Raw genomic sequence first — 12,273 nt, 5'->3', positions numbered from 1 at the left:
TATCGGCGTGGTAAGTCTTAATGACTGCCAAACAACCTCAATGGCACTGAAAATTTAATTTTACAAGTGTGGAGTCTCATTTTAATTGTTGTTGCATATTTAAAAAATTAAAAAATATATTTTTTTACTTTTTCTTTCTGGCTCCTTTATCTCTGACTCTTAATTCAATCTTTCTTACCGTCTCTTTATTTCGCTTTCTGTAACTGATTTTACATTGAATTCACTATTCTAACTTACACTTCCTCGTTTTGACTCTGCGTAGCTTTTTAACATGCTTCAATCTGATTGGTTATGGGGACAGACAGCTGCTTGCCCCGTTCACACAGGTCGCAGATGCCCGGGAGAGGGCGCCCTGTTGGATTGAGGGCCCGATGAGAGGAACTTGCCGTGAAAAAGCCCCTGAAAAGTCAATGGACAAGTCCAAGTCTAACAAATGCAGGCCCCGTTCGTTCACCATTCAGAGCAAAATCTGGCCCATTGTCTCCCAGTGAATTCCCTGTTTGTCAATTCTATTTCATTAGTTATAATAGTAAATGGAGCGATTTTACCTGAACACATTCACCAATTTGTTAAAAACAGCACGCAGAGGAATTTCTAGCCCATGGCTGTTTCCACGCACACACACTGGGGATAATTTTGACTTTGGGCAACAGTGTAAAACAGGCGATAAACAGGCGATATCACCTCCCCAGGTTTGCATTTCTATTGACTTCTATTGACTATCGCCCAAAGTCAACATTACCCCCACTGTTAAGACACAAAGAAAACAAGGTCAGACTCTCCATCATGGGTTAAACGGAATGGCTTTTATCAAGCCTGCCACCCCAGAGAACATTTTCTGCTGAGATACTCACAGGAAATCCGTCCAAACCTGGTAGGCCGGGCTCACCCTGGAGGGGGGAGAAAAAGAAAGCAAACAAAGGTAAATCATTTATATATTTAGCATAGTAAAGTAAAAAAGAAAAGCAGGAGAAATTTGAGGCGTGAACGAGTAAGCAACATTCACATCACTTTTGCCGAGGTAAAAAAAAAATTACCCTGAAGTGTGTGGGCCCTTTTGGTGCACTCCTGCCTTAACCCCAGCCATCATCATTTTTGTGCCATTACTGACATTGAGGTTTCCCTGTCTGAGGGTTTCCCTATCTGTGATGTTTGGAAAGCAAGTCACACTGCAATGGAGCTGCTCTGTCCCCAACCACCAGGCTGCATCCCTACATCTGCAGACCAGAGATGGCCAGATCCTTGGCACCTAATCAGAGAATGTGAAGGCACCAACTTTGAAGGGAAGGTTGTGACAGCAGGTCCGACGGCAAATACGTGTGCAAGCCTGATTAACCACCATACTGGATGGTTGCTCAGAAGCATAATTCATAAATATATCCATAAATCAGGTCATAAATATAAAATAGTCACTAATAAATCTAATAGGGGGTTCAGAAGAAACATCTTTACCCAAAGAGTGGTAAGAATGTGGGATGCGCTACCACAAGGAGTAGTTGAGGCAAATAGCATAGAGGCGTTTGAGGGGAAGCTAGATAAAGACATGAGAGAGAAAGGAATAGAAGGGTATGCTGATAAGGTTAGATGAAGTAGGGAGGGAGGAGGCTCGTGTGGAGCCTAAACAGCGGCATAGACCAGTTGGGCCGAATGGCTTGTTTCTGTGCTGTAGTTTCGATGTAACTCGATCCCAGTCATAGCATGTTCTGTTTGACATGGTGCAGCATGAAAGAAGGCAGGCCAGGAGATCATCAGCTAGCAAAGCCCAGTTGGCTTGCGCCTGCAAAGTCGCCGCCAATCATTTTTTGCAGGCGTTGTCGCACCGACCTGACAGCAACTGTGGGGAAGGGTCTTCGCAGGGTCCGGGGTACAGGGGGAAAGCCAGATACAGACCTGTGTCATCTGCGGTAAGGACACCTGCTGCCAACATGTACCACAGGCGGGCACAGCCGGTGACAGGACACTGTCAGCTTTGGGCCTCAAGCCTGTCCCCACCTCCTTCCAGGCATTCTACAATGTGCACTGATGAGGGATGGTGCTGTGAAGTGGCACAGAGGGTAACCCTCTTTCAACACCTCATGCTGCACCTGCTCCATTTCAGCATCGAGCAGAGTGTTGAGTGCTGGACTGCCCCATCACTTGCCTGTAGATTCAAGCCTCCATCTGGGGTCTCCTTTCCATTCATTTTTGCCTGTTAGTTAATGACCTGGCCCCTTCAGCCCTGGCAACAGTTGCTAATGGGTTGGGATGCCCTTTGAGGCTGAGCAAATCACCCACTGCTGGGGAAAGCCACATCCAACAAAAATCTTCTCTCACCAGGCCTTCCTGGCTGACTCTGGTGTTACTGGGGCTATTAAACATGGGAGGTCATTGGGCACCAATCTAGCCGTCATTTCCGTAGTGATGACATGAGGCCAAAACGTCATCGCCAGCCACACAAATAACAGGGGATGTTCAATCCCCACAGCGCAGCCAGTTTACAGGAAGGCCGGCTGCCCTTTACAAAACCAAGTGTGGGAGTGCAGATCAGTCAGCTGACTCTCCCGAGATCAGGGCTGCAACGTGAACGCAGACGGTGTAAATCGGGAAGAAGTGACGCATTGTGGTTCTTACTTGTGTTTGAGCACCTCCCTCTCTCAGGCCAATCACTACGCTAAAATGCCTACTTGGTGTTGGCTGGGAGCCTGTGAGTGTGAAGGAGCTGGATTAACATCAAAAGACTTTCAGCCATTGATACAAAGTGGTGGCTTGGAGGGAGGGTGGGGGGGGTGGGGGACGGGTTGCTGAGCCCCACACTGTAAGGGAGCTGGATTATAACTACAGATATGAGCTTAGGTGTTAGCTGTAGCTTACAACGCTACTTGTGGGATCTTGCTGTGCGCAAATTGGCTGTCGTGTTTCCTACATCACAAAAGTGACTACACTTCAAAAGTACTTCAGTGGCTGGTCGTGAAAGGCGATATTATAAATGCAAGCCTTTCTTTTGTGATATTAGGGTGCAAATGCTCAACACATTTGTATGACATTCCTCTGTACACCAATTTAATGGAGTGTCGACCTGCCTAAAATAAATGCAAAGAAGAATGTCATATGGACATGTTAAGCATTTGTTAAGTAACAGCAGTTTTGGCGTAAAGGACTATAATCCTGCTTTCAGCTCCTTCTCTTCTTTTGGCTTCCTGACACTAGTATCTCCTCAAGAGTCTCATTCTTCTCAGAAAAATAGGACCATTGTTACAGTATGATCATCTAGCCCTCTTACCCTCAATCCACCACGGTCTCCAGAGATATAGGTTGGCTCTCCTTTAGCTCCTTTTTGACCGAATTCACCCTGGAGGGAGGGAGACAGAAATCACTAATGAGCAAATCTATTAGTGGGTACTTAGCAGGCTTGAGAGTGTTCTGCAAAAAGGCCTGCAGCATTCAGTGAAGCTATCTCAAAGAGCAAGTTAACATCACACTCCTACAGTAATAAGTGCATGATATAATCATATTTTTTTCAAAAAATAAAGTTTTTATTCTGTGTTAGCTGTTCTGAGACAGGATGGATAGGGAAAGGAAAGGGAAAATGAGCTAGGGTTCCAGCTCCTGGTCATTATCCAGCAATCCCTCGCTGAACAGTCGACGCTGAGTGAGGACAGGATTAAGATGGACAGTCTAACAAATTGCTTATTATTTACAGCCTTTGGGGAAACAACCTCAACACCAGCTCATTGGTACCTTAACTACCTATGATCCCAGTTTTTATTTAACTAGTCTGAATAAATTATACTTTTAAAAACTCAACATTGAAAGGAGCTCTTTCTTCCAAGCTTTTCCCTGGATAATTAGTCAACAAATTGTGTCAGTTGCTTACCGGGAGTCCCGCAGATCCAGGATATCCACCACCACCAGGGAAACCGAGCTCTCCTATGGTACCATTGCACCCGTCTAGACCAGCGCGACCTCGTGGACCTTGTTGACCTGGGTGACCCTTTGAAAAAAGAAGAGGTCGTCAAGAATGAAATACTTCACCAAAAATCAATCTTTAATTGTTCTTGTTAGTTGAAGGATCTCAATGTGTGGGGGGCGGTGGGGGGGGAGAAAGAGAATGGATCACTTTCCCATTCCAGGCACGGTCAGCATCAAGACCTTACAGTTCTGGCACAGCACAGCCAGCTGCAGCGAGAAGCTGTTTTTCACCGCTGCTTTGTCAAGCTAGTGCGACCAGCTCCCGGCACGGGGGTCTAGGACGACCAGCGGCAACTCCAGAGAAAACTTTCCTTGGTCTTTCCAGCGGCCGTCCGTAGAGGGTCCAGCAAACTACTTAATAGAAAGCTGTTAGATGATGTGAGAGATTGTCTCGGTGGGGCAAAGGAAAGACATTAAGAGGCCCCACACAAGAAAAAAAGGCAAGAAAATAGGGGGAGGGAGGAAGAATAAAACCTGCTGATGTAGGAGGTCTGAAATGGAAGTGGAAAATTCAAAGTACACATTTCCAAGAAGGGGAAGAGCAGGGCATCACCATGGGCACAAAGAGGTTCCCAGTGGAATGCCAGCTAGGACTGTTCTATCCAAACCCACCGCAAGCTGCCCTTTGCCCGGCACTTTCCCATTCAACCACATCAAATAACGAGGGAGCAATTTACATGTACTTCCTCCAATCTTGTGTACAGTATTCGCCGTTCACCGTGCGGTCTCCTCTACACTGGGGAGACCAAAAGAAGACAAGGTGACCGCTTTGCCAATTACCTCCATGCTGTCGGCAAGTGTGACCCTGACCTTGTGTGGCTCACATCAACTTCTCTTCTCAATCCCACTCTACCCTTTTCAGCTCTGGCCTCCTACATGGTTCCAACCAGGCTAAGTGCAAGTTTGAAGAACAGTTGGGGTAAGTTTCCAAAATTTGGCACTCCCTGTAGGGAGTCTCACCCACTGGGAGTGCATATTGAAAATTTGGGCGTGCTCTTCCGACCATTTACATTAATTTGGGGGAAATCTTGCACAGCCACATCTGAATTAGTGCTGTTGGCAGGTGAGCTCCCCCACCGGGAGTGCAAAGTCAGAAAATCACTCCTAGAATCTTGCCACATTCCTGGGCACTCGTTAGTCCTCTAGTCTGAACACTGACCGTAGTCACTTCATACCTTAGATAGATTCTCCATTTACTTTACAGGAATGGGTGCTAGTAGTGTAGAGCAGGGGAGGGGGCAGCAGGTTTACATTTTGGATGCAAACCCTTCATCAGAAGACAATTCTGGTGTTGGGGGTAGGTCCTACAGCCAGGAAGTTGGCCTGTGCTCTCTCTTCTTATGGCATTGGCAGATTTACCAAGTGTTTTCAGCGTTCTGTATTTCCATTTCCGACCTCCTGTACACTTGTTTTTTTTTGGTGTTTCTCCAATCTCCTCTTTTGCTCTAGCTGTGTGAGTCTCCCCCATGATCTTTGAGCTATTTACATGTTTCTTTTCTCCTTTTGATGTATTTCCATTGCCTCGCTGAGGTGATATTTTTAAGGATGATTTTTAATATCATCTAACCGTTTTCTATTGCAATGTCCAATCATTCAACTAATTACTTTCCTCTCTGTGATTGGCGTCTCTGTTCCCCCCCCCCCGGCCCTTGCTTTGTAACCCTACGAGGGGTTTGCTTATCTCTTAGTTTGCAGATTTGCCGTTGGGTTACACCTGAAATGTGAAGCTGTCTTTTCACTTTACAGCTGCTCACTAGCCTGCTGTGTATTTTCAGCTTTTTGTTTAAACGGCAAGATGATTTTTTTGGGGGGAGCTGTTGAAGTACAGTCCGATTTCCAGCAGAGGGGGACACTGCTCTCTGTATATATTCACAATGCCAGAAATACACAGGTTGCAGCCTCAGATTGAGGCCCTTCACCAGCACTGGGCTGTGAAGCAGCACCTCCATCTGAAACACTTCAGACCGTGACGGCCCAGACCTGCTATTTACTTCCAGCATTTGCAGGTTTTTTTAAATCACTCATATATTCAATTATTTTATGTAGAATTATGAAGGGGTTTTGATAAGAGTAGATAGGGAGAAACTGTTTCCACTGGCAGGAGGGTCGGTAACCAGAGGACACAGATTTAAAATAATTGGCAAAAAAGCCAGGAGGGAGATGAGGAAATTTTTTTTTTATACAGTGAGTTGTTATAATCTGGAATGCACTGCCTGAAAGGGTGGTGGAAGCAGATTCAATAGTAACTTTCAAAAGGGAATTGGATAAATACTTAAAAAGGAAAAAAATATGCAAGGCGAGGGGGAAAGAGCAGTAGAGTGGGACTAATTGGTAGCCTTTCAGAGAGCCGGCACAGGCACGATGGGCCGAAAGGCCTCCTTCTGTGCTGTATGATTTTTTGATCTAACTACTGTTAGCCATTGCAACTCGCTGAAAAGGGGGGGGGGGAGGTGGAGCAAAGTGAGGGGGGGTTAAAGGTCAGATTTGGCCTCAGCTTTGTATTTTCAATACAAAGTAAGTGCAGATAAACAGAGCTAGTTAAACAATTCATATTGAATACTGATTCCTACCTTTCTCCAAAAACATAAGATGGAGGGGAGAACTGGGCGGGGGGGAGAGCTGGTGCTCCAACTGAGCCATGAGCGGAAAGGATTTTGAACTTTTCAAGCAAATGCTTTTTCTCTTTTATTTAACATTTCTGTCCACCCCTCCCCTACTTCTAAGTCCACTTTCCTTCCCATTTGATTGAGTGGCATCGAAACGTAACCAATATATTTATCCTGCAGAAAAACTGAACAAGTTCATTAAAAAATATGAAATCAATATTTGTGACAGAGGGCAGTTTTATGAATGCTTGCTCCATGATACGCTGTACAAGACAGAGGCAGAGCTATCACGCCGCTTAAAGGAAACATTTGCAGGGCTGTGGGGAAAGAGCAGGTGGAGCGGGGCTAATTGGATAGTTCTCTCAAAGAGCCGGCAAGGGCACGATGGGCCGAACGTCCTCCTTCTGTGTTGTAAGACTCGATGATTTTCTATGAATGGTTCCCACAGCAGGTAATCCCCACAAACAAGAGTGCGATAACTCTGAGGCCGTACTTACTGGGATCCCATTCAGCCCAACAAATCCTGGCACACCGATTGGACCCTGTAACGACAGACAAAAATCAGCAACATCACAAGAAGAAGAATTATAGCAGCAATTGTTCTGTCCGTTGCAACAGGGAAAACAAATAAGGTGACAATAACCACAAGTGGTGTAATCAGCCCCCAATATAACAGGACCGACTATGAGAGGGGGTTAAATAGACCCCAATATAACAGGACCGACTATGAGAGGGGGTTAAATCGACCCCAATATAACAGGACCGACTGTGAGAGGGGGTTAAATAGACCCCAATATAACATAGACTGTGAGAGGGGATAAATAGACCCCAATATAACATAGACTGTGAGAGGGGATAAATAGACCCCAATATAACATAGACTGTGAGAGGGGATAAATAGACCCCAATATAACAGGACCGACTATGAGAGGGGATAAATAGACCCCAATATAACATAGACTGTGAGAGGGGATAAATAGACCCCAATGTGAGCAGAAGTGCTGTCTCAGGGGGTCTTTATAGAGATAGACGATACTTGACCAGGACAACACGTTCAGATTTGCACAAAAGAGTAGAGGCTCAGGATTGTGATGGGCAAGTTCAGGGCAGGCACCAAGAATATAAAGAGAAAACTCTAGAATACAAAGCGAGCCGGTCATCATCTGTAAGGAGAAAAGACAGATTATGACGTTTCACTTCATCCGAGCTGGTCAGTTAATCAGATCTGAAATGTATACACCCTGTCTATTCTCTTCGCAGATACTGACTGACCTGCTGTGTATCTCTAGCATTTGCTGTTTCTCCTTTTTATTCTACAGTCATCGGGAAGTATTTCCTGTACGCAGAAAGTGACCAATATTTGGAATAGGTTGGCAGGAAGATCGTTTGAGGCAGACATTGGAGTCACTTAATAAGCATCTAGATGCTGTGATGGGAAGGTGTAAGTATTGAAGGGGCTGAGCTTATCTTGTGATTTTGTGGTTTCTCCCACTCTCAGTCACTTAAAACATTTTATAGAGGCCGGTCTGTACCCACCTTTTCTCCTTTCATACCGCCAACCCCAGGGTTACCGGAGTTACCCTTTTCACCTTTTGGTCCATTTGGTCCCTCTGGTCCAGAAAACCCTGGGGGTCCGGCATGTCCTTGTGGCCCGATCAGTCCCGGTTGACCCTAAATTAAAAAACACATCACAGGGAACAAATTCATACAAAAAAAAACCAAACACATTGTGTTTCTCATGTGATATAACAACACAGGCTCTGTGTTAATTCTCACCCCTCCTATCCTGGGAGGCGCCAGGCGCCCTCCACTACCCCACCTGACTGGGTCATTCTTCGTGTAAGAACTTAGGCAGTATGTACCGGCAGACTATTTGACTATGAGAAGCATCGCGACCTTTCCTGTTCTCACCCAATAGGCACAGAATTGCACTCTCCCGCAGGAATCACTGAAAAGTGATTAGAAGCGGGAAACCTAGAGGATTTATCCACTCCCTAGCACAGGCCAAATACTGCCTGGCTAAGAACAGCTAACTCAGCACAGACTGGGAACTGAAACTCAAACCTTTCGATCCATATGGCTTTAGTACCGTGCCTAGAGGAGGTTTTGCGCAATGACACACATATCAGTACAATATTTTGTAGTACACCAGGATACGGAATGATCACCTGTGGCAGGAATGCGATTGCAACTCAGCTTCTTATCGACACAAACCAGCACGCGTTGAGCCGAAGATTATTCTCAGTAGACTGGGGATCCCCTTGTTTATCAGATTGCTGTGCCAATGCCAATCATGTTGCATTAATAAAAAAAACTCTTACAAGTGTCAATATGAACACTGTACAGCCCAACGTCTGTGTGTTAACCTTAAATCCACGCCTCCCGCATAAAATCGTTCACCAGCAGAGTTTTATCAAATTCTCCACGTGGCCTCGGCCTTCAAGCTCTGATTAATTGATTGCTCTCTTTCTTGCTCCCTTTCTTTCTCTCAATCTGATAAAACAGCAACTGCAGAAATGCAATCAGCATCAAACAACGTTACAGTGTGAGCCACAATCACAATCTCTAACCACACGCACACTACTGCTCAAAACATACAGAAGTCCCTACCTCAAATCTAAAATGAACGGCACTCCTTTTACTCTATGGACAAAGCATACATCAGGTACAGGGCAGGGTATCACCAACCATGTTTGCGTTTAGAAAAAAAGTTAAAAATTATTAAGATATTCTCACAAAACATGTGAAACAATAGTTTACTTTGCAATAGCTATCGCAATTGCTATGACCTGATTTTTTCCAGTGCCCAGTAGAGAGACAATGGAGGTCATTTTGACTTTGGGCGATAGTATAAAATGAGCAATATTGAATCAGCCGTCCGTTATACCTCTCTCCCGATTCTCATTTCCATTGACTTCCATATAAATGAAAATCAGGAGTGATGTATAATGGGCGGTTGAATCGATATCACTCATTTTATACCATCGCCCAAATTCAGAATTACCCCCCCAAATTTCGAGCAGGCTGGCTGAATGAGGTTAGCATGCCTGGGAACATCCCAAAAGCAGGACAGCATCTTTATGTTTTGTTTGTTTAAACTCGGGGACAGGTAAATCAATACCAGGTGATCAAAAAAAACAGTTTGGACACCCCAGAATATATAACCCTTGTCAGCAAGGCCTGCATCAGGACCTATGGGGCCAACCACGCAGCTGTATGTATCACATTTTGTAATGTCACAGTTAGTAACTTGATATATTACAGCAATAATGTTAATTGTGATGATTGACTGGTTTATTACTGTAATATTAGTGTTTACTTCAGCATCTCAGTACATGAACTGCAACTGAACTTTTCAACCCATGGTTTTATGGCAGTATAAGGGTTAAGGAGTAAATCAAATACATATTTAACAGACAGGAGATGAGTGACTGAACGTTCCTGACAGTCGGATGAAGGGAGAGTGAGCAGTTAATTCAGTTACAGTAAAGCCGCCCACACGGCCCTTTGAAGTTAGTGCATTCTCGGCACGGAATCATACAGCGACTGACAAGCCTCTCTAATCCAATGGCGGCGCACTGTGCACACAAACCACTGAGAACCATCCCGGCAGATCAGCAGAGGCTTTGTGAGCGGGGTGGGGCTCGTGTGATGGCTGGAATTCCAGCTGTACAAGCGAGGTGAGACATTGCTGACAGCCAGTGACACGGTACAAGTGTCAGACGGCTGTTATTTTGGCAGCAATCTGGAATAAAAGAGACAGTCACTGAAAATATTTCAAGGCATTTTACTTCGACTTCAAGTGCTCCCACCCATTCAGTCAAATGCAGGTTGAAGCTCCCTCGTTCAACCTCAGAAAAAGCACCCCATACTGCAACAGTGTGATATCTTCTATTTACCACAACGGGGGCGACGGTGTGGGGGGATGTTTGACTTTGGATGATAGTGTTAAATGCCCATTTTCAAATCCCTCCATGGCCTCGCCCCTCTCTACCTCTGTAACTTCCTCCAGCCCGACAATCCCCAGCGATCTCTGCACTGCTCCAATTCTGGTCTCTTGCGCATCCCCGATTTCTTTCGCACCTCATTGGCAACTGTGCCTTCAGCTGCCTAGGCCCTAAGCTCTGGAATTCGCACCCTAAACCTCTCCGCCTCTCTCTCCTCCTTTAAGACGCTCCTTAAAACTTACCTCTTTGACCAAGCTTTTGGTCACCAGTCCTAATATCTCCTTATGTGGCTCGGTGTCAAATTTTGTTTGATTACTCTCCTGTGAAGTGCCTTGGGACGTTTTACTACATTAAAGGCGCTATATAAATGCAAGTTGTTGTTGTTATACATGTCTCCAGATTTTCATTTCCGTTGACTTCAACTTAAATGAAAGTCAGCGGAGCTGTATAACGGGCGGCTGAATTGATATTGCCCGTTTACAGCATCGCCTAAAGTCAAAATTACCCACCGGATATTTTTGTGCCCCTCCTCAATGTGGCATTGTCAATTCTGTGCCATTTTGGGGCTAAATTATGGTTAATAATGAGCTGTGGGTCCACTAGGGGTTTAGAATAGATGGTGCATTTATCCACTGAGCCACAATGTTCATTAACAGGAGATGAAAAGTCTCTCGAGTGCATTTAATAATTCAGACAGTACTATGGCCCAAGTGTTCAGTTGCCTATTACAATAGTAAGACTGGCTGGGGTCTCCACATAGCAAAGTAGCTGCAATCAGGAACTCAGAGAGGCTGCTTGAGGAAGCGCATGGCGAGGGGGATGTATCAAACTTTCTGCCCCTTCAATTTACCGCACTGTCCGTGGGTGCCCCTCCCTGCAGCTGGATAATGCTTCCAGTGCAAATACTTATTTTTGGAGGAGGGTCTTCATCAGTGACGAGACGTTGCCCAGCAACCCATATTCCAAAATAAATAGCTGGACTAAAGGTATGTTTACATTTACATTTTTGGCTTGCAAGTTCTTTCATTTATTTCTTCCCTAACAGTTCCTAATTTTTCTCAACTTTCCTCCCACCTCCTAATTTTTCCTTTGACCCCCTTTATCCCAAGGTAAAAGTTTCTCTAAGACTACTGTCAATACTTATCCACATCATAGAGCTTCCAAATCCTGGCTGGATTTCTACCAAGATGTACCTATGAAGTACTTAACTAACAAGGGCACCAGTCCTATCACTGCTACTCCAATCTCCGCTCCCAGTTAAAGAAAGAAAAAAACGAACGTGCATTTATATAGCGTCTTTCGTATCCCCAGGACATCCCCGAGCACTGCACAGCCAATAAATTACTTTTGAAATGTAGTCACTGCTGTTCTGTACTCAAATGCGGCAGCCAATTTGTGCACAGCAAAGTCCCACAAACAATAATGAGATAAATGACCTGCTCATTTGTTTTGGTGGTGCTGGTTGAGAGATTGAGAGGCTGGTTGGCCAGGGCACTGGAAGAATTCCCCTGCTCGTCTCTCATCAATGTTGCTTCTGTTCACTGTGCTGCAAGAGTCTGGGAATACCATCAGGAGGTGAACTCTCCATCTGGTGCTATAAATTACCAGTCCTGTTATTACATGAGCCCTGGTGGGACAGCTGAGGAAGGAAAAAGAACAAATCCCAGCTGGAAACCCATTGTTGTTTGCACAGCATGTGGCAAAACATTGGATCACCACAGGTGAATTGTACTTCAATATGTCCAGAATCACCACAAGCAACCATGGGGGAA

The 12,273-nt window shown here is 45.1% G+C and overlaps 1 protein-coding gene across 5 annotated transcripts in view; it reads right to left on the bottom strand.

Moving 5' to 3' along the window:
• LOC137333091 (collagen alpha-6(IV) chain-like) overlaps positions 1-12,273 on the bottom strand; it is a 356,547-nt gene that overhangs the window by 145,321 nt on the left and 198,953 nt on the right. For all 5 annotated transcript variants that reach the window (XM_067997216.1, XM_067997215.1, XM_067997219.1 and 2 more), the window contains 5 exons: positions 8,091-8,225; positions 7,052-7,096; positions 3,854-3,970; positions 3,260-3,328; positions 855-890 (listed from right to left, as the gene is read on the bottom strand). In XM_067997216.1, coding sequence (XP_067853317.1) covers positions 855-890; positions 3,260-3,328; positions 3,854-3,970; positions 7,052-7,096; positions 8,091-8,225 — 402 coding nt within the window. The remainder of the gene's footprint in view (positions 1-854; positions 891-3,259; positions 3,329-3,853; positions 3,971-7,051; positions 7,097-8,090; positions 8,226-12,273) is intronic.

Source organism: Heptranchias perlo, chromosome 15 (genome assembly GCF_035084215.1).
Source record: "Heptranchias perlo isolate sHepPer1 chromosome 15, sHepPer1.hap1, whole genome shotgun sequence".
Lineage (NCBI taxonomy): Eukaryota > Metazoa > Chordata > Chondrichthyes > Hexanchiformes > Hexanchidae > Heptranchias > Heptranchias perlo.
The sequence above is the reverse complement of the archived record's forward strand: the minus strand, read 5'-3'. Positions and strand labels throughout refer to the sequence as shown.